Raw genomic sequence first — 19,365 nt, 5'->3', positions numbered from 1 at the left:
ATGGATTATAGATATATCACAACACTTTGTTTCAGATTTTCTTTTCCTGAACCTCATTTATTGATTTTACGAATAGCTACACCGTTCTCTCATGTAATTTATTTAAATTTTTTTAATAATTTAAAATTTTCTAATTTTGTTAATATTTATTTTTATTCAATAAATGAATCAATATAATAATAGCATTAATGCAATTTACTATATGGGAAAAGAGTTGAGTAAAAATTATATTAGGATACTTACACTCCCCTCCCATGAGTTTAGTATAATTACCATAGATTTTCTGTAATTTGAAAAATTATGTCTAGTACTCCTGAATTTTACTTCCATCTAACAAATAAATCCCTAAGTTAATAAAAAATTCACCAAATTTGTTGATATTAATAAAAAAATCAAGAAATATTTCTATATCAATCCTTAATTAACTTATTACTGTTATTGTAAGTCAAATAAATATTTTTATAATCAAATTATCCTCATACTTTTTCCCGCATTAACACATGTGAAGAAATATATTTTCACCAGTGTAAGAGTAGATTTACCCCCATATCTTCTCTTTTAAGAAAACATCTCTTCTAAAATACATTTGAACAAGCATTTGAATCTCCTTAAAAGTTTCACTGAAAATCCAAAATCTAGGCGTGGAAGGAATTTTAGTTACGTTCAACTTAAATAGATGTAGTTTTGTTCAGTTTAAGTAAGTTTAGTTCCACTATAGAGTCTTAAATGGTTAAGCAATCATCATCTTTACATTCCGCACGAATAAATGGTAATAGTAGGCTGAGAACTCACCACAATGAAAATGCACACAACACTTGACTGCGCATCTGAATGACTAAAACAAATATGAACTCAAGTTCTTCATTTTGGGATTGATCACTCAACACAAAATTTCCCCATTGCAATTACATCAAGTCCGATTATGTTGCCCTTGAACAAGCAAGGCATAGTAATTATAGAGAGAATCACAGCTATATACCGAAGGGACAAATGCTGATGTGAGGACCAATAAGGCATTACATCAGTATGTGTGTAAAGCTGAATCTGTTGAATGCATCTGTTCAATCTGCACCTTGTATCTAACGTAAAATCATGGAATATCCAAAGCAGCATGATAATCAAGTGGCCATGGCGCCCACAGACCCGGCAAGCTCCTCGAGTAATTCCTTCTGCTCCATGGTAGCACATGACTGCATATAAAAACATTAGCACTGCAGGGACCTCTACTTCCAAACAATCAACAATAATTTCATGAACCAATGAGTGCGAAGATGACGTGAATGAAATGGCTCGCAGAAGAGAATGAAAATACATGATAGAAAGCATGCCAAAGATCATATACCTGAACAGCTGTCTCAATGTCCCCATCCAGAAAGGAAGTAAGCTCGAAATTCATTTTTAGTCTGTGATCAGTAACCCTATTGTCCTGGAATGCAGGAGAGAGTGGGTTAATAATCCACTTCTGGAAACGGTGGGGTTTTCCACACTCTAATTTAATTCTGCTATTCACGCTTAAGTCATCGAACACTGGAAATACCTTATAGTTGTATGTTCTGATCTTTTCTGCACGTGCACCAGTCCCAACCTGCCGTGTTGTAAGTGTTAGTCTAGTTTGGTTTACAGCATAATGAAAACCACATAATTGTTGCAGCTTTGATGCAGTTGTCCAGGACGAATATGAATTTGCTCTAAGAGCATGCACACAGGGGAGGTGGTATCATGTATTAAGTGAAGGACTTATAAACAGGGGTGGAGGCAATATAAAATTATTGAGATCAATTGATCACACACCAAGTCAACATAATTCATAAGGTGCACATATATTAATTCTTATGGTGAATAATTTTACACTTTCATCCTGTAATTCTGAAGAAAACAAAGAAATATAGGATGCAGCGGTCAAAATGACAACTAGAAGATGATTTATTCTCTAAAAGTGTATGAGTAGGATGCATAGTCCTGGTCTAGAAGCGTTTGTTGGAAACCAAAAGAAAGCATTAATGGTTAATACGTTACAACACAACGCATTGGATACTAGAATTTTTATACTAGGTAGGCAGTACATCATATGATTCCACTAGCCAAAATCCTCTGCTTATATATAGATGAGAGCTACTTTTTCTATAGGGACATACCTATAGCATAGCAAGGATTTTCTGAATAAGATGAATGAAGTATCAACTAAAATGAAGAAATATTACAGAAAATTAATTTATCTTTCTTTCAGATGTAAGTGAGAGAATGAATGCAACTAAACCTGCATTTTCCGCTGATTTCTTAGCTTCTCTTGTTGTTCTCTTACTTTGATCTCATATCTGAGACAATGTTAACAGTCAAGAGGTTAACACCAGCTAATCATGATACACTTGGTATAGGAGTGTGTACATACATAACTCTATTAAGATGAAGGCTATATGAAATGCCAATCTACTTTTTGCTTACAATTTTGCCCTCAGTAGTTGGAGAGCTCGACTCTTGTTTTGAAGTTGAGTTCTTTCTTCTGTGCAAAAGATTCTTATTCCCGTTGGTTTGTGGAAAAGATCAACAGCCGTCTCCACCTTGTTGACATTTTGCCCTGCATTAGAAATTCATGCATGATGAGGCAGGCAGGCAAAGAATGCAGGAAAAAATTGGCAGGTAGTGCAAGGGGGAAATGGTTGTAGATCAAAAGCCATCAGTAGCTCTGATAAATAGTTGGGAGGAAATTTCCCTGAAAACGTTCACTGAAACATACCTCCAGCACCACCAGATCTTGCAGTTGTAAGCTCAATATCCTTTGGGTCAATTTCCACATCAACTTCATCTGCCTGAACCCAAAGAAGGAGATCAATATAGAATAACTACACTGATCAAAGTTGATATACAAAAAACACGAAACAAAAATAAGACAGTGGCATAATCCCTTGTTCACATTAATAAATACTCTGTACTAGAGTGGACATCATATTGCATTTTAGCCACTGAATTCATATGCTACAGAAAAATAGTAAAAGAGATGACCGAAAGAATTGGGTACTCAAAATCAGCACTCAAGATGTATTGGAATATTCAAATAAACATATAATAACATGATTCCAGAGATATTGCCTTGCAAATGGTTGCACCACTTGCCAAAGGACCTATGCATGACCACATAGATTGGCATGAATTGATTACCCTACTGGTTTAGGAAAGGGGTGCCGAACCTATTGAAATAACATGGTTTATGAGAATGGTCACATTATAGATGAAGTTACCTCTGGCATGATAGCAACAGTTGCAGTTGATGTATGAACACGACCTTGGGCTTCTGTTCGTGGAACACGTTGAACTCGATGGACGCCAGATTCATATTTCAGTTTGCTATAGACACGTTTCCCTTTTATCTCCATTACATATGTCTTAAATCCTCCTTTTTCAGCCTTGAAAGGGGAAGATTATTAAGCTACTTGCCAAGTGATATCACATGTCTTCAGCATACAGGTATGCATTACCTCAGAGCTGGAGAGAGGGGTGAACTTCCATGAATTACGTTCACTATACTTCTGATACATGCGTACCTAAAATATGTTGACCACGTAGGAAAAACAATGTAATGTTTACAAATCATGTTAACAGGTGTTAAGAAGAGAGCATACGCATTCCGAAGAACAAAAACAAACATGTACCTACAAGATCACCAGCCCAAAGTCCAGCTTCATCTCCACCAGTACCAGCCCTCACTATTAGGAACATCAAATGTCTTAACAATCCCACCAAATAAGTATCAAAATGAAGAATAACAATGTACAAGCCTGTTTAACAGCATGCAACTTTAGAAGAAAAGAGAATAGCTAACCTTCAAGCATTATATTTCTCGCATCCAGAGGATCCGAGGGAAGTAGCAAAACCTATTATTATTAGATAAAAAGAGGAGAGGTAAAGGATTGATATTATAATGATGCCTAGGAAGTGGAAAGATTGAGAAATTGTTAACCAGCTTCCAAGGAGATTACAAAACCTTTAGCCTCTCTTCAAGCTCATTGATTTGCTTGGTTAAGGTTTCAATTTCTGAAGCTATCATCTCGACCATGTCTTCATCATTACCTGCCTCTTTTGCCAAAGCTGAACTAAGGAAAAAGAACTCGGTGAATACATAAACAAGGGAAACAGAAGAGGTTCCAACTTCACCTACCCCATTGGTTGCATATTTATCAGAGAATGAGGAGAGTGAAATAAACCTTTCGTTTCTTCTAGTTGCTTCTCACATTCCTTGAAGCTCCTAAATGTTGATACAACCTACTGGTTCAAGGAACTTATTATGAAAGTATTAAAGATAATAAGATTCACATAGCTTGGTGAATTTAGAGGAGCAGTACCTCATCAAGCTCTGACAAAGACTGTGCTAATTTCTGATACTCACTTGGATTTGAGACTACATCTGGATCAGCCAGTTTCACCTGAAGTTTGGTTTTATGGTATAAATAAATGAACTCTGTCAGGTCATTTTCCAAGGAAAAGAACAGTTACAAATTCAACATTTGCAAATACATGAATCTGAGACCAATCCTGCAATAAGAACACCGTATTGGGTGAAGCCATGAAGGTTTTGTCTCTTGGCCTCTTGGCACTCAGCTAACCTTTTGAAAAGAAAGTGGAAGTTATGTCTCTTGATCTCCAGGGTTTGGACAATCTATAAATGCCTTTCAGGATTAACAGTTACAATTTTGGGTTTCATGGACTCTCCTGTAATTTATGACTCCAAGGTACAATGACTTGATCATCATCTTTACCCAGTGACTGCCACATTGTCTCATACATTTTCAACCTATTAATAACAAGATAGATTTTAAATCTCTCTCCTCTTCGGTGCTACAACACCTAAATCACGCTAGATTTTATTTGAAAAAACAAACCAAAGCATATAATACCGCAGAAATTACAAAACAAGATAGCACATATACTTCAAGCGTACTTTTTCTCCGCAACTATGGCAACATACTTCTAGTGATACTCATGGATGTCTTTTCTTCCTTAATGACCAATCTAGCACACAAACTAGTAAAACCTGGGGTACAACCCAACAATGAACTGTGCAAGAGGAAGGTACAATCAACCTGTAGTAAGCATGGATTCTTAATCAATCTTGACATGCAGAAAACTCAGGAGGTTATAAGTGTAACACAAACATCAGCATTCATATTTCTTGTACTCCACAAACTCTATAGCTAATCGATAAGATTAAGCAATTATCTCATGTGCCCCACTTAAAATCCCAAGTTATCATAGTACTTGCAATTATTTTAACTCAGTGTACCTTGTACAAGATCCGTAAATCCTTTGCTAGAAAGTTATATTTATGCCCCAGAACTATTTTTAAATCACTGTACTAAGTTCATTTGTCCATAAAGAAGTTCAGTCCATGAGCTCTATCGAGCTTGCATAATGCAACAGATACAGAATTACTTTTACAATCACAGCACAACTGTAGTACAAATAATCCTGCAAATGCACAAAAAATTCACACCAACAATTAAATCAAAAACACGAGCTACTTAAAAGCAAAAGCACACAAAGCTAAGAGCAAACTCCAACTCACTCACACAGAAAATTCATACCGATAATTCTTTCCACGTTTTCTCGGCGGACTCCAGTTTCGTAATTAAATACGGTTCCTACAATTTCATAGCATCAGTAGCACGATACTAACAGAATATCTAAGAAAATACACAAGGCAACTTATTCTCGAAAACGATCTCCTTTCCGCGGATTTAAACTATTCATTTAATTATAAGAATTAGTAATTACCGCCATGCATACGCATCTTCCGGAACGCCAATGGCGCGCAGGAGGTTGAATGAGAAACGAACGCCCAGAGAAACGACCTCGTGCAGGGAAATGCGCGGCGGTGGGTGAGAATCGAGTAGTGAAGCTCGCCGTTAAACTGTTCATCGCCTCTGTTCGACTCGTAGCCGCTAAGTTTGAGAAGATTTTGGATAAACGCGCGAATGGGCAATGTTTTTGTTCGACCTCCGCACCGTGCGTTTCTTATTTGCTGTTTCACAGAAATCGTTGTGTCAGAAGTGCGATCTCGGCGTGTATTCCAAACGGTATGATAAGAAATAGGGTCGGATCCAGATAGAAGCTGTGGCAGTGTGGTACTGTGGTGTGAACACTGTTGTGGGTGCGGGTTTGGGTTTGGGTTGGGTTAAAACTTAAAAGGTTGAAGCATGTGGCCGGGCTACCGCCTCGTTTCGGCGATTTCTTCCGCATGATTTTTTATTCTGTCTTCACTTTTTAGGCCGTAAATACATTTTGAACCCTCAATTTTACCTTAAATTGCATTCGAATCCTTGAACTAATAAAGTATAAAATCCAACCCCATGGATCAATTTTTGGGACGAGATTGCCCTCGTACTATGATATTTTTGTTGTTTTTAAAATATTTTTCATCTTAAGTCAAATTCAAATTCAAATTGTTTTTTTTATCTACAATAAAAAAAAAATACTTGAACAAAAAAAATAAGTAAGTAATTAACAAACGAATTTGGACTCCTTAAAAAATGGATAACCATATCTTTATGCTTTCAAAAATAAATTAACAATGCTTTATAAGATAAGGGTTCACTTTCTTATACTTAAATTAATAACAATTTCGGTGATAATTAAAGCAATAATATATGGACAATACACAAAAATTGGTAGGCCAAGTGAAATGATCAATGAAATACGTGTCCAGTGCGCTAAAGAATAGACATGTTAATGAACTAAGATTTCAGTGACTCAAAGCAGTTCAAATGAAATTCAAGTTGTTACCTCTCTTGACCTACATAAATTCCTTTGTATAAGAACTGATTGGAAAATTTAAGAGTTGATTGAGCAGCATTTTCATATCCCTAAAATTATACTGAAGATTTAATTTCATTAAATTGGATTGATTCAAATGTACGTCATATCATCCATGTTTCACACAGGCAAAAAATTTACTTGTCACATCAACAAAAAAAATCACTTGTTTAGGTGGAAGTTCGTTTCGCACCTATTGATAGCAATTCAATCTTATTTAGAATTCTTAGTTGTTGTGGTTATTTTCGTGTCATTTGAAATTATTGAAAATTTAAGAGAAATTTGACTTGGGCTCACATGTCTTTGCCACATCATTACAGCGTCGAATCCACAACTTCATAACAAAAAAAAAAAAAAGGTCCAATGTAAAAAAAATAAAAAAAAAGTTGTAATCCAAGAATAATTTAAAATGCATCCATTGCTCGTAGATCAGGTGACATCTTCCTTAAATTTGGAGTGAAAAATGATTGCTGTTTTTTTTTCCTCAAAATTTGAATAAATTGCAATTATCTGCTTGGAATCCCGAAACCTAGGAGAATGATACTCATTCTTGATTGGAATTCTCATGTCCGAAATAATATTCTTTCTTACATCAAGGCACCAAAAATAAACAATTATATATATACATAAGCGATAATTGAAGAATTAACTTTTTAATTCACAAATCACAACTACCAACACAAATAAAGAAGTAAATTACAATTTTATGTATTGACATTCAAATTGAAAAGTATATATTATTTTTTTGGTTATTTTCCCACACATGATAATCTGTATATGATACAATCCAGAAAGATTAAGGCAATTGAGAAAGAAGCAATGGATATTTAAATTACTTAAAAATGAATAATTGGGGTGCATTAATTAGTAAAAGTAAAAATGTCAAGAAAAGCCGGCAAATGTGGTCCTAAAAACATGAGGTGGGCCCCCAGAGCAATTCCCCTCAGCCACTGATGTAGGAAATTTGCCTGTCTCAAGTGCTTTGCTAATACTAATAGCCTTTTGTTTTGTGTCATGTACCCACACAAATCACAACTATTGAAAAATCATTACAACCTCAATCTTTTAGTGTGTCTTCTTCAACAATCATTATTACCATTTTCCGGTTATTCGTTGTGCGATATTTTGCAAAATTTATGGATTTGTTTTTATAATAAATGCAATTCATTATGAAGAGTAGATTTTGGAACTGTTAAATCACTAATATCAATAAATTCAGTATATTTGGACTAACAGATTGACCTATTTATTATATAGATGTAAACCTCGCACAAGAGAAAAAATTACTATTAGCTACAATATTAGTGGCTATGGCTAATAACCATGGTAACGGCTACAGTTAACTACGGTTAAATAAAACCAATACAAAAAACTAATCTTTCCACCATGAAAAAATTATTTGTCATGGTCAAAACATTTACCATGATTTTAGCCATCCTCGCAAAAATTATGGCCAACAACCGGTACGTGGCCGTAGACAATAACTATTTGCTACGACTATTTATTATCAATCATATTAATTAACAGTAGTTGAATGTTATAATTCTTCTAATATCGAAAATACTAAATATAATTTTTTAAATTATAAAAAATTTAGTGTAATTATGTTTTAAAGAAAATAATAATGAGAAGTAAATTATGGGAGAGGGGAAGTTAGCATTTTGGAATGGAGAGGCATGGGTGTTATGATTAGGTCAGCTGCGTTTCATCTTTATAGCTTTCTTATGGTCTAAAGAATAATAATGTAAGGGCTTTATTACAAATGACGCATGCTCCATCATATGAAATCAATGCCCCACCCTGCAATCCATTTCTTTATACCTTCCTTCCATCTGTCTGTTTCTTTTTTTCCTTTCCTTCATACCCACAACAGAGGTTTTGCTGACAATACCTGCCCTTGCTCAATTATGCACAACTCAAGTGAATACACAAACATATACGAATCAACAACTTCAACGCCAAAATCCTCGATTTTGCATATACTTCTAATATGATTAATATAAACAAGAACATGAATAACTGTCGTCCTGAGGGTAAATGAATTTATTTTTCTTTTACATTGAGTAGATAAAATTGACTGACGTAATTTTTATATAAACAATGAGTATATTTAAAATAAAATAAAAATACAATAGAAACCCCAATCCGCCTTTTCCCTTGTGGGGGTTATAAGATAGCATGAAAGAATCAAGATTTATTAGTGGGAGAACAAACAAGAAGGATTAGTTAATAAGGTGGTGTTTGGCAATAGCCCCGACATGTTACCTTAATTTAATGTAATAATCCCTGATCCAACTTAACTTTGCCTTCCACTTTAGTTCTCTTTACACATAATCTGTGGATTTTAAAAACTAATCTCGCAAGTGGTAGCTTTCACCAGCCATGATGATTACAAACCCCAAAAGCCACTACACTCTTGAGGATTCATGTGAAATTTTTTCAAAGATCCAAAAACACAGTGAAAAGAGATTAAAATGTCACTCAACCCCCCCACCCTACCTTTCACCGAAAAGTTGACACCAATGCGTTTGCGTTCTTGACTTTATTTAACCCCTCTTTTGTTAATGAAAGTGGCTTTGGAAAATCTTTAATCTTGCATGAGTCCGTGTGCGTGTGTAGTGATGAACTTTCTCCTCACTCCTGCTTACTCTTTCTTCTGTGTTTTCCCAATCAAGAAACGCGCAGTTTACCCACACTGAGTGTGTGCAGAGCCATGTCTGTGTGTGACCAGCTGAAGGGGTTTACAGTACATTGTTAGAAGTTTAAAAAGAACATTTTTGTTCAGTTTCTGTAGGAGGGAAAAAGCACTTTTTTCTTTCTTTCTTTCTTTTTTTTTTTTATATATATTTTCAAGAATTCAAATTTCCAAAGCTGAAGTTTCGAGTTTGAAGCTTTATTGAGGAAATGGGTGTTGTCACTGTTGCGGAACTGAAGCCAAGCATATCAGGGAAGAGGTCCTTTCGTCCCAGTTCAAGTGCAAGGCATGTTACTGAATGGTAATGTGTTTCTACATTTTCAGAAATACTTAGATTGTGTGCTGCTTCATTTTTCTTCTTGAATGTGAAACTGAACCCCAATGTTGAATCCCATTTTGGATTCTGAATGTGGATATTGATTCATAGGTTCTTGTGAGCATTCACATTGATGTTCAATTGGCCCACCAATCAGGAGAATTGGTAGGTACTGAATTTTATGATCTTGGCTTCTTTAACCAGCTTGGCAGTTTAACGCAAGTTAAAAATAAGAATCCCACTTGAAAAAGATTGATGGGCTTTCCCTGAAATTTTAGAATCACGCCTTTGTGACTGCTGTACTTTGGGTTTGAAAGTAGATTAGTTTTATGAATTCCAGCATTAAAATGGGAGATCAGCCTGTGGATTTCCCAAAGTTCACCATCAGCAAACAGGGAGGTGTCCATGATGCAGTACTAGATTTTTGGTGTGCTAATTGCAGCATGTGCATTATTAGTGGTCAATAACGCGTGTGCTCACCTTCCGTATGGAGCAATAGGTGCTGAGGCCCCAGGCTTCTGGCTCCCTGCTTACATGTTAGTTCACCCTATCGACTCAGCCAGACGAGACCGTTAAGGAAACCTATCTGTTACACAAGTAGTCTTGCTTGTATATTATTGATCCAGAAAGTTACCTCTGAAATGCCTGCCTTATCATCAATGGAGCATAGATTGAGCTGTCCCACTCTGGTGGCTATATTTATGTCTTATTTTTGGTACTGGGCCATCAATGTTATAGCTAAAGAGTCTCAAGGCCAAGATGAGTGACGGAGTCCACAGGTTCCAAGGTTTCACTGTAGGCGAGTCCAAGTAAACCCTCGGGATATGTGCTCCAGCTTCATTAAATTCCAACATGGAGATGCATGTGTAGGAAGAAGATGTTGATTTATTTTCGTATTTGGATTTGTTAGTTCTGGATCGACGGTTCCAACTCGTTCATATTTTGTTTTTGCAGGCCGCTATCTGATGTTTCCAGTGATCTAACCATTGAAGTCGGAACAGCAAGCTTTGCACTTCATAAGGTAAGAACAATTTTTATCAAGAAATATGATTTTCAATGCACCTGACAATCTTGATTTGCTTGGTGGATCGATTCTCTTACATACTGAGTAGAGAAAATCGTGTTGGTGATAGAGTCAAATGGTCTGTGAGAAGTTGTTTCAAAGAGTTGAACTATTACCACCATTATTTACTATTGAATTTAGAAAGTTCAGAAATCACATAAAAGCCGTTCTGAAAGTACATATTATCAGATGAAGTGAAAACATTTCAACCAGTGATGTTTTATGGCAAGCGGATTCTTCGGAGAAATATCTTACACAAAAGTATGGCTCTAAGTAGAAAACCTCATTCTGGGATGGTAATTTTGATTTGTCTGTCTTCTGCAGTTCCCTCTAGTTTCTCGAAGTGGGAGAATACGAAAACTAGTGTCGGAGGCAAAGGATTCCAAAATATCAAGGTTGAATCTCTCTGGTGTTCCTGGTGGATCACAGGCATTTGAGCTGGCTGCAAAGTTTTGTTATGGGGTGAACATTGAAATAACAGTATCAAACGTTGGGATGCTGCGATGTGCAGCTCATTTTCTTGAAATGACAGAAGAATTTTCTGACAAGAACTTAGAAGCCAGAACCGAAGTATACCTCAAGGATACTGTCCTCCCAAGCATACCAAACTCGATAACTGTACTTCATTATTGTGAAGGTCTGTTGCCAACTGCTGAGGAGATCAACCTCGCTAGCCGGCTAATCAATGGAATTGCAAACAATGCATGCAAAGAGCAGCTAACTTCAGGATTGTCCAAGCTTGAGCATAACTTCCCTTCAAAACACTCTGGGGCAGATGGTGAAATACCGTCGGATTGGTGGGGGAAATCACTCACATTGTTGAGTCTTGATTTCTTTCAAAGGGTTTTGTCGGCTGTCAAAACAAAGGGGCTCAAACAGGATATGATCAGCAGGATTCTGATAAATTATGCCCAAAACTCCCTTCAAGGCCTTGTAGTAAGAGACCCACAATTGGTGAAAGGAAATATTTCGGATCTTGACTTTCTGAAGAAACAAAGGGTCACTGTTGAGACGATTGTCGGTTTATTACCAACCCAATCAAGAAAAAGCACAGTTCCAATGGCATTTCTTTCAAGCTTGCTGAAATCTGCAATAGCCACATCAGCATCCACTTCTTGCAGATCTGATCTTGAGAGGCGGATCGGTCTGCAGTTGGATCAAGCAATTATTGAAGATATTCTAATTCCTGCACATTCACATGGAAACAACCACAGCCCTTTATACGACACAGATTCAGTGCAGAGGATTTTCTCCATGTTCTTAAATCTTGACGAGGATGATGAAGAGGATAATCAACTCAGGGATGAAAGTGAGATGGTTTATGACTTTGACAGCCCTGGATCTCCAAAACAGAGTTCAATCATTAAAGTGTCCAAACTTTTGGACAATTACCTTGCGGAAGTTGCACTAGACTCAAACATGACACCATCAAAATTTATAGCACTTGCAGAAATATTGCCAGACCATGCTCGTATGGTCTATGATGGATTATACCGAGCTGTAGACATCTTTCTCAAGGTGAGCCGCCACTAAAATCTCAAAAGAAAACGAAAAAGAGAAATATGTCCAGTTTAAACATGAGGCTTTTCACACCCCATTTTACACTGTCAAGTTTTTTACAATTTACCATCTTACAGGTTCATCCGAACATGAAGGACTCAGAACGTTACCGGCTCTGCAAAACAATAGACTGCCAAAAACTTTCTCAAGAGGCCTGCAGCCACGCGGCTCAGAACGAACGATTACCAGTGCAAATGGCAGTTCAAGTTCTGTACTTTGAACAGATCAGGTTGAGGAACGCCATGAACGGGGTGGGGGGCCACAATCAATTTTTCTTTGGCTCAATGAACGGAATATTCCCCCATCGCTCAGGAAGCGGTGCAGGCAGCGGATGCATCTCACCACGTGATAACTATGCATCTGTTAGAAGGGAAAACCGTGAACTGAAGCTGGAAGTTGCAAGAATGAGGATGCGACTCACCGATCTTGAAAAAGACCACGTCTCCATGAAACAGGAGCTGGTGAGATCACACCCTGCCAACAAGTTATTCAAATCATTCACGAAAAAGTTAAGCAAGCTCAACTCACTGTTCCGGATTAAAGACATAAGGACTATGGGGGGCAAGGGCAACTCGGAAAGCCGGTTACTTTTTCAGAAGAGAAGGCGCCATTCCGTTTCATGAACTTGTTACATGTATGTAAATAGAAATGAGTGTATAGGATTTTACTGTTGTGCTTTTGTCTGTGTTTTCAGGTTCGTAGTGTTCAGGTTTCCTGTGTTCTGTTTGTTGTCAAGTGAAATGCTTGCCCGTCTATTTGATGCATTCTTGAAAAGCAGAGGATCACACACTTTTGTGTCTCCATTCCATATGTACGTAGAACACATTATACCACCTTTTTTCTAGCTTGTTTACTACTCATGTTTGATGGGTTTTTTGAGAAGTTGATCCTTGTTTCCGTATTTATACAAAAACTTCACCGAAACAAAGAAAAACGAAAACAAACACAAATACTACGGTGTATACAAATTATAGAGTAAAAAAAAAAAAAAAGTACATAAGTGAATATTTTTGTTATTTAAAAAATTACAAATAATGCTCAAAAGAAAAATAATCATGTAGCTTCTCCACGGTGATGTGAAAATTATTACTTTACCCTTATTGAATTTAAAACAAATATATATTTCAAAAATTACAATAATATCTAAGAATGAATAAAGTAAATAATTCATAGATTATAATAATTTGTAAGAATATTTTAAAAAATTATAATTCAAAAGACTAAAAAGTGAGCTCGTTGTTAGATATGTGTTAAAATTATGGGGTATTTGTAACTTGTTGAACAATAATGAGTATTTATAATTATACTAAATTTTATGGAAGAGTGTTGGTAATTTAACCAAAAAAAAGAAAAAATTAAAAAGAAGAGGAAAAACTTGACAACCTTTGGCAACTTTTCTAAAAGTCGCGAACAAATATCATAAAATCGCGTCTTTATACGGACGACTACCCTTTTGCGGCGCTCCCCTTCGAAAGAAGGTAAAACAAAGAGAAGGAAAAGGAAACACGAAGAGAGAAGAAATAGAAACTTCACCCTTTACCCAAATTCCTCTCTCGAAACGGTTTCTCTGTAAAGTCTCGCGAATTCCTTTGTGGAGCTTATATGAAGATGACGCTAACTCCATCAGCTCTTCCCTTTTCAAGAATCTTCAGGTTCTCTTTCCCCGATTTATTCAAAATTTTAACTTTGATCTCTGCAATATACTCTCGGTATGTGGCTTCGAATAATGTTTCTTATGCTGTTGTTCTTTCAAGGGTTTTTTTTTTTCTTTATTTATTTTTTCTGGGTTTGTGGATATTTCGTGTTGTTCTTACGCAATGTAATTCACATTGGTTGAAAAGAGAGAATGGTTTATTTCTTTGGAATTTTTCTGGTAATTGGACAATTACTTATATTTGATAGTTTATGGTAGTTGTTCTGTAGGAAAGTTTGGGAGAATTTTTCGAACTCCATGAAGCCATTTTCAATGTCGGAATCCCCTATCTGTGAAGTCTTGTTAGGAATTTCGTTGAGCACGTCCGAGATTTTGTTTGATGGGAAAGGATTGTGGTGTTCATAGTGCTAGTTTGATGTATTCTTTTCCGTATTTCTAGTTCTTGTTCTTCTTGTATCAGTGAGTGGATTTCTTGATTTCATCAAATACACTCCAGGCAATGTTAATGTTCTAGTGACTCATTAACTAAACTTGCTGCTCCATGCCTTTGCTGTTTTTTCCTTTTACAGGCAGCTGGAGCAGGACGTCGAAACCATCATAAAGGTACTGCAGCCTGGTCCTTTGGGAATAATAGAACACAAGTTCACTGCTGAGGAGATAGAAACGGCAGCTTCAACTGTGAGAAGAGCAGTAGAGAATTGGCGGAGGACTGCTTCCATTGAAAGGAACAGCCCTATCTTGAAAGATTTCATTGACACTCAGACTTTCCGTTTCCAAAATCGCAGATGAGTCGATGTAATCTGTAAGCTCTGTCTGATCTTTCACATCTTTATAGATGTATTGTCTACATTTGCCCGTGGGCGTGTTGTTTTCTTTAGTCAATAAATGAATGGCTTGAGTTTTTTTCCATGCTTCCGTTCCTCTGATTCTTCTTTCCAGATTATATATAAAATACATGTTTTGCAACTCAGTTTCTCATTCAAAATCAGTAGCTCACAGTATTGCAGAAGTATGCATACAAATTTCTGAGTAGCAAAGTTTCTGAGAGTCCATTGCATGTACCACCTATTGCCTTTGAACAATTTCCATATACACATAATCACTGTATCCTTTGCAGGGATAAGTTTTAGTAGAAACTATGCCATTCTTTTGAAGTATCGGACTAATAAGGTTCTTTGAAGAAGACGACGTATATTATACAACATATAGAGAATATAATGATCAAAATATCAAAAGTGAGAGCTTGCTTTGCCTGATCACTGAGCTCCATGTTCCTCCCACCCAGTCGATCCACCATGTCTGGAATCGATTCCCAGTTCTCTATGTCTTGCATGTATGGGTCTTCCAGCTTCATCCTCATTCTCTCAGCTTCTCTGCTTGCTGCCTCCTGAGCCAGTGTCCAATCATAAAACTTGCGCTTCTCATCATCGCTTAGAACGTTGTAGATTTCTCTTAGTTGCATGAACTTGTCCGATGCTGCTCTTAGAGGAAGTGTGGTTGTGTCTGGATGATACTCCTTCGACAGCCTCCGGTAGGCGGATTTTATTTCTTCCAGATCAGCATTTGCAGGAACTCCTAAAAACCTGAGTGGGCACCATTTTAAATATAAATACAAACAAAATAGAAAACATCTGCTTGTCAATTTATGAGGAAAATGGAGGATGTAAAGTGCAAATAAGCTGAGAACACTGATGAAAAATATCTATTCATTAGCTGAACATACAAGAAAACCATAATCAGTTGAGAAGAATGAGTAGTACTGGTAATAAGAATCAGTTGAACTGTCAAGCAAGTCTGAGAATTTTTCACCCAGCAAATCATCGTCGTCTTTGACTTGCTCCTGTGTTGACCTGGGGCTACTTCCTCCTATCCACCCCTCATCCTCATTCTCCCAGTGAATTCTTGTATCGACTCCAGGAGGTGCCCTCTGCCTGCCATCTGAACCCTGCACGGCCAGCACCCGAAACCGGCCACGGTGGTTGGTTTCTCTAGTCCCCTGGTTTACAAGATGAGTAGCTCTTGGTTTGCTGGGTTGGGACTTTAGTGAAAGTGAGAACGAAGCAGGTGGAGTTGCTGTTGGTGCAGCCATGGGATTGGAGGGAAAAAGCTGTTACTGGTCCGAATTTGGGATTCGGAACTGGACTGGGAGTTTGACCACCTCATCTTTCTATGTGGCCAGGATGCGTGCTGGAGTTGTGTTTTGATTGGATTGTGTTATTAGTGTAGATAAATGGACTGAGGGGAGGGAAAATTTACAGATCTCAAATCTTTCATAAAATAAAATAAAAAAAATAAAAAAAGGTGGCGCCATCATCATAATTCATTTCTCCTCTCAACTCTTGAGATATTCCTTGGAAGCTCACAATTCTGGGCCGTGTGTGGCCCTCATCAATTATTCAAGCCCAACAAATGACACCAGTTTCGGGCAGTTTGGACCTTATGTTACAAAATAATACAACTCTTTGTATTTTATTAGGAGTGTATTCATACAAATACATGATTTCAGGGTAGGTCCAAATTACAGTACCGTAATTTGAGATTAGATAGGAAGAAAAAGAAAAGAAGAAAAACACAAGAAAAGGATTACATGGAAAAGCAAGCATGCAGTCATCACGTGTAAAACATACTCGATGACTCACTGCCTGACTACTACTCATACACGGATCTTCTATATATATATATATATATATATATATATCCTACTCTTTTTATTAATTAATTTGTGTTGAAGAAGTGCTATATATAGATATATATATCTATATCCAGATGGCTTTAGCTTTCTTGAGCAATGGGACTAGCGCTCCTTTCACATGAAGGCTCATCACCTCATTCGCTCCCCCCACCAATTCTTGGTCGATGAACACCGCAGGAAAGCTCGGCCTCTGCCCCAATGCCGCCACCAGCGCCCTCTCCAGCTGCTGCCCGTTGGGCACCTGGTCCAGCTCGTAAACCATAGGATTTGCTCCAAAGCTGCTTATTAGTGTCTTAATGGTGTGGCACATGCAGCACGTACTCGTCCCAAATATCACCACCGGTTTCTCCGCCGTCAACCTCTTCACCGCTTCCATCTTTCTCGTCCAACCCTAAGAAATGAGGTATATATAAAAGGAAAAGAAAAAGAAAACAACGTAGGTTTCGTGTCTTATATATGGACTTGGTTAATACTTGTCAGGATGGAGGTAAGTTTGTTTGATGTCTGAGAAAGTTGTTCAGTTGTGGAGTATATATATAGGAGGAGTGGGTGAGAAGTGGGATATATAGAGAATTTGATTATTTGCCCTTTTTATCTCAAGGGCCAGAGGAAGAAATTAAAGAATAATTTAAAAGCATATATATATATATATATTTGTATGGAGAGATATTTGGGTACGTGGATTCTTGCAACATATACTTATAGGATTGATGCATGATTGCACGTATAATATATCTGCTGGCTGCTCAAACACGTACGACGATGTGTTGCAATCTGCTTTCTATTCTTACATGCTAAACCACTTGTATTTTCGACGTGGGAGAATATAACAAAATCAAGTTGCATATCAAGAAATCAATTCTTTGTTTATTTTCTACAATTTTTACTACATCTAATGTTGGTAAATAATTTACACGTATCTCATGATATTTATGGGCTTCAATGTGAAAAAAGTATTATGCCCAACTATACCTTATTCTCCACTACCTTATTATGGTATATATGTTAATTAAAACCGAAAACAAAAATGAGAATTACTAAACATCCTTATCATTATGTGATTCTTAATTAGTGAAAAAGAACCATTTTTTAAGCATCAAATGTCGGTTATTTTGTCGTCGGAAAGTTCAAATTAATTATATTATTAATGAAGGGTCAGTTTGGTCGGTTGTATGGAAATAAACTCATTCTTTTCCCATAATTCAAATTCATAAATATTGGGTTTGATGATTAAGATTCTTTACCTCTCAGGGAGGCTATATATATGTATAAGGTGTATATGTATAAAGAGAGATTAAAAATGATAGAAGTTATAATTAGAAAAATTATAACTCGGATTTGATTGGGCGAAACTTAATTAAATGCAATACACTTATTGTGTAATTGGTATATAATTCAGTAACATAATCAATCACACAATAAAATACGATTAGTTTGATTCGACCAAATTTGGTTGGCATAAGAATTTTTCATTGTGAGGATGAAAGAGATTTGGGGGGGGGGAATTTGTTTATGGGCCCATTTCTGTAGTGGAGGGTTGAATTAATTAATGGTGGATAATTGGGATTAATTATTGGAATTAATCTCCATTATGTGAGGAGAAGGATTAAAGACAAAATCTCCAAGTGATCAAAGATTTCCTTTGTCTTAAAGTGCTGACTTGTCACTTTGTCTTTCTTCCCACACCAACACTTGAAAGTATTCACCACCTACTACCCTAGCTAGTTTCAGAATATTCATACTTATCTTTTTCGTTTTTTTCTTTTCCATATTTTAATGAAGAAGGACTCATAACTCTCAATTAGATCATGAAAAATAAAAGAAAAAAATAACTTTTTCCTATAATTTTGAATTTTGATGAATAATATTTATTTGAGAAAATAATTTTGGTGAATTCAAATGTTGAAGAATAATTTTATATAAATATATACAAAATATATTTGAGCCTTCTCAATGAATTTTACGTCTCAACAAGAAATATAATATTTAATTATATTTAATTATTATAATTAAAAGTTAATAATCGTAGTAAAAAATTATTGATCACCATCATACAATAATTATTGACCGTGACTTTTACGAATGTGATTAATATATTTATTGCATCTAAAAACTCATGATACAAATAATTCTCATAGTAAATAAATTAAATTTTTATATCAATTTTTGTTAATCATAATTAATAATAATCATTTATCACAGCTCAATTAATAATCAATAAAATCATAGATAATAAATTCCTTTTTAGAAGGCTAAAAAACTCTTATAATTTGGAAATAGGCAAAAAAAAATTCCTCGTTTTTTATAAATCCTTGCAAAAAATTCCCCTTGCTGTTAGCAAATAATCCTTGCACACGCAAGTGGTTCAATTGAGGGATTGTTTTGACATCCTTGCATGAATTTTTATTGTTATTATGACTAAAATGCTCTATATGACTATATAATAGTTTTTGGGCATTTTTTACTTATTTTTAACTTGTTTTGAGTATTTTTTTTCATTTTTATCTCTCTAAAAGATTAATTTTTTTTAAAATATATCTATTTAAAATTAAAAAATATTATATAAGTTTTTAAATATTTA

General features: G+C 36.0%; 4 protein-coding genes and 1 pseudogene across 6 annotated transcripts; 2 read left to right on the top strand and 3 right to left on the bottom strand.

Moving 5' to 3' along the window:
* Positions 1 to 832: 832 nt before the first annotated feature.
* Positions 833 to 6,070, bottom strand: APG3 (Peptide chain release factor 1). Its single transcript, XM_011081423.3, has 15 exons — positions 5,767 to 6,070; positions 5,577 to 5,633; positions 4,338 to 4,418; positions 4,200 to 4,257; positions 3,980 to 4,083; positions 3,818 to 3,869; positions 3,652 to 3,701; positions 3,474 to 3,539; positions 3,237 to 3,401; positions 2,735 to 2,807; positions 2,443 to 2,575; positions 2,258 to 2,315; positions 1,538 to 1,585; positions 1,343 to 1,426; positions 833 to 1,190 (listed from the first exon to the last, which is right to left on the bottom strand). Exons 1-15 carry the CDS (start codon positions 5,908 to 5,910, stop codon positions 1,119 to 1,121), a joined length of 1,245 nt encoding a protein of 414 aa, XP_011079725.1. The 5' UTR covers positions 5,911 to 6,070; the 3' UTR covers positions 833 to 1,118.
* A 3,249-nt stretch (positions 6,071 to 9,319) lies between these two features.
* Positions 9,320 to 13,298, top strand: LOC105163174 (BTB/POZ domain-containing protein At1g03010). 3 transcript variants are annotated; one of them, XM_020694280.2, is made up of 5 exons: positions 9,327 to 9,800; positions 9,927 to 9,980; positions 10,770 to 10,836; positions 11,203 to 12,396; positions 12,516 to 13,298. In XM_020694280.2, the coding sequence occupies exons 2-5, from the start codon at positions 9,949 to 9,951 to the stop codon at positions 13,059 to 13,061; spliced, it is 1,839 nt and encodes a 612-aa protein (XP_020549939.1). In that variant the 5' UTR covers positions 9,327 to 9,800; positions 9,927 to 9,948; the 3' UTR covers positions 13,062 to 13,298. The 3 variants fall into 3 exon arrangements, with proteins under 3 accessions (XP_011079726.1, XP_020549939.1, XP_020549940.1); XM_011081424.3 differs by lacking the exon at positions 9,927 to 9,980 and having other exon boundaries at positions 9,320 to 9,800; XM_020694281.2 differs by lacking the exons at positions 9,327 to 9,800; positions 9,927 to 9,980 and adding an exon at positions 10,000 to 10,681.
* Positions 13,299 to 13,874: 576 nt separating this feature from the next.
* Positions 13,875 to 15,001, top strand: LOC105163175 (zinc metalloproteinase aureolysin). The gene is made up of 2 exons (XM_011081426.3): positions 13,875 to 14,090; positions 14,662 to 15,001. The coding sequence occupies exons 1-2, from the start codon at positions 14,041 to 14,043 to the stop codon at positions 14,879 to 14,881; spliced, it is 270 nt and encodes an 89-aa protein (XP_011079728.1). The 5' UTR covers positions 13,875 to 14,040; the 3' UTR covers positions 14,882 to 15,001.
* Positions 15,002 to 15,160: 159 nt separating this feature from the next.
* Positions 15,161 to 16,300, bottom strand: NDHT (Chaperone DnaJ-domain superfamily protein). The gene is made up of 2 exons (XM_011081427.3): positions 15,853 to 16,300; positions 15,161 to 15,675 (listed from the first exon to the last, which is right to left on the bottom strand). Exons 1-2 carry the CDS (start codon positions 16,179 to 16,181, stop codon positions 15,255 to 15,257), a joined length of 750 nt encoding a protein of 249 aa, XP_011079729.1. The 5' UTR covers positions 16,182 to 16,300; the 3' UTR covers positions 15,161 to 15,254.
* A 253-nt stretch (positions 16,301 to 16,553) lies between these two features.
* On the bottom strand, positions 16,554 to 17,517 carry LOC105163177 (monothiol glutaredoxin-S2 pseudogene; annotated as a pseudogene).
* Between the last annotated feature and the right edge of the window lie 1,848 nt (positions 17,518 to 19,365).

Source organism: Sesamum indicum, linkage group LG6, assembly GCF_026168435.1.
Source record: "Sesamum indicum cultivar Baizhima isolate 11 linkage group LG6, ASM2616843v1, whole genome shotgun sequence".
NCBI classification, from domain to species: Eukaryota; Viridiplantae; Streptophyta; class Magnoliopsida; order Lamiales; family Pedaliaceae; genus Sesamum; species Sesamum indicum.
This window is presented reverse-complemented; position numbering and strand designations above follow the sequence as displayed.

Coding starts and splice junctions, on each gene's coding strand:
- APG3 (XM_011081423.3), bottom strand. CDS start 5,910: ATGAACAGTTTAACGGCGAGCTTCACTACTCGATTCTCACCCACCGCC. Junction 4,258..4,337: donor CTTTGTCAGAGCTTGATGAG/GTACTGCTCCTC, acceptor TTGAACCAGTAG/GTTGTATCAACATTTAGGAG. Junction 1,586..2,257: donor GAAATCAGCGGAAAATGCAG/GTTTAGTTGCAT, acceptor ACAACACGGCAG/GTTGGGACTGGTGCACGTGC.
- LOC105163174 (XM_011081424.3), top strand. CDS start 9,709: ATGGGTGTTGTCACTGTTGCGGAACTGAAGCCAAGCATATCAGGGAAG. Junction 9,801..10,769: donor GCAAGGCATGTTACTGAATG/GTAATGTGTTTC, acceptor TTGTTTTTGCAG/GCCGCTATCTGATGTTTCCA. Junction 12,397..12,515: donor CTGTAGACATCTTTCTCAAG/GTGAGCCGCCAC, acceptor ACCATCTTACAG/GTTCATCCGAACATGAAGGA.
- LOC105163175 (XM_011081426.3), top strand. CDS start 14,041: ATGAAGATGACGCTAACTCCATCAGCTCTTCCCTTTTCAAGAATCTTC. Junction 14,091..14,661: donor CCCTTTTCAAGAATCTTCAG/GTTCTCTTTCCC, acceptor TTCCTTTTACAG/GCAGCTGGAGCAGGACGTCG.
- NDHT (XM_011081427.3), bottom strand. CDS start 16,181: ATGGCTGCACCAACAGCAACTCCACCTGCTTCGTTCTCACTTTCACTA. Junction 15,676..15,852: donor TCAACTGATTCTTATTACCA/GTACTACTCATT, acceptor GTGCCCACTCAG/GTTTTTAGGAGTTCCTGCAA.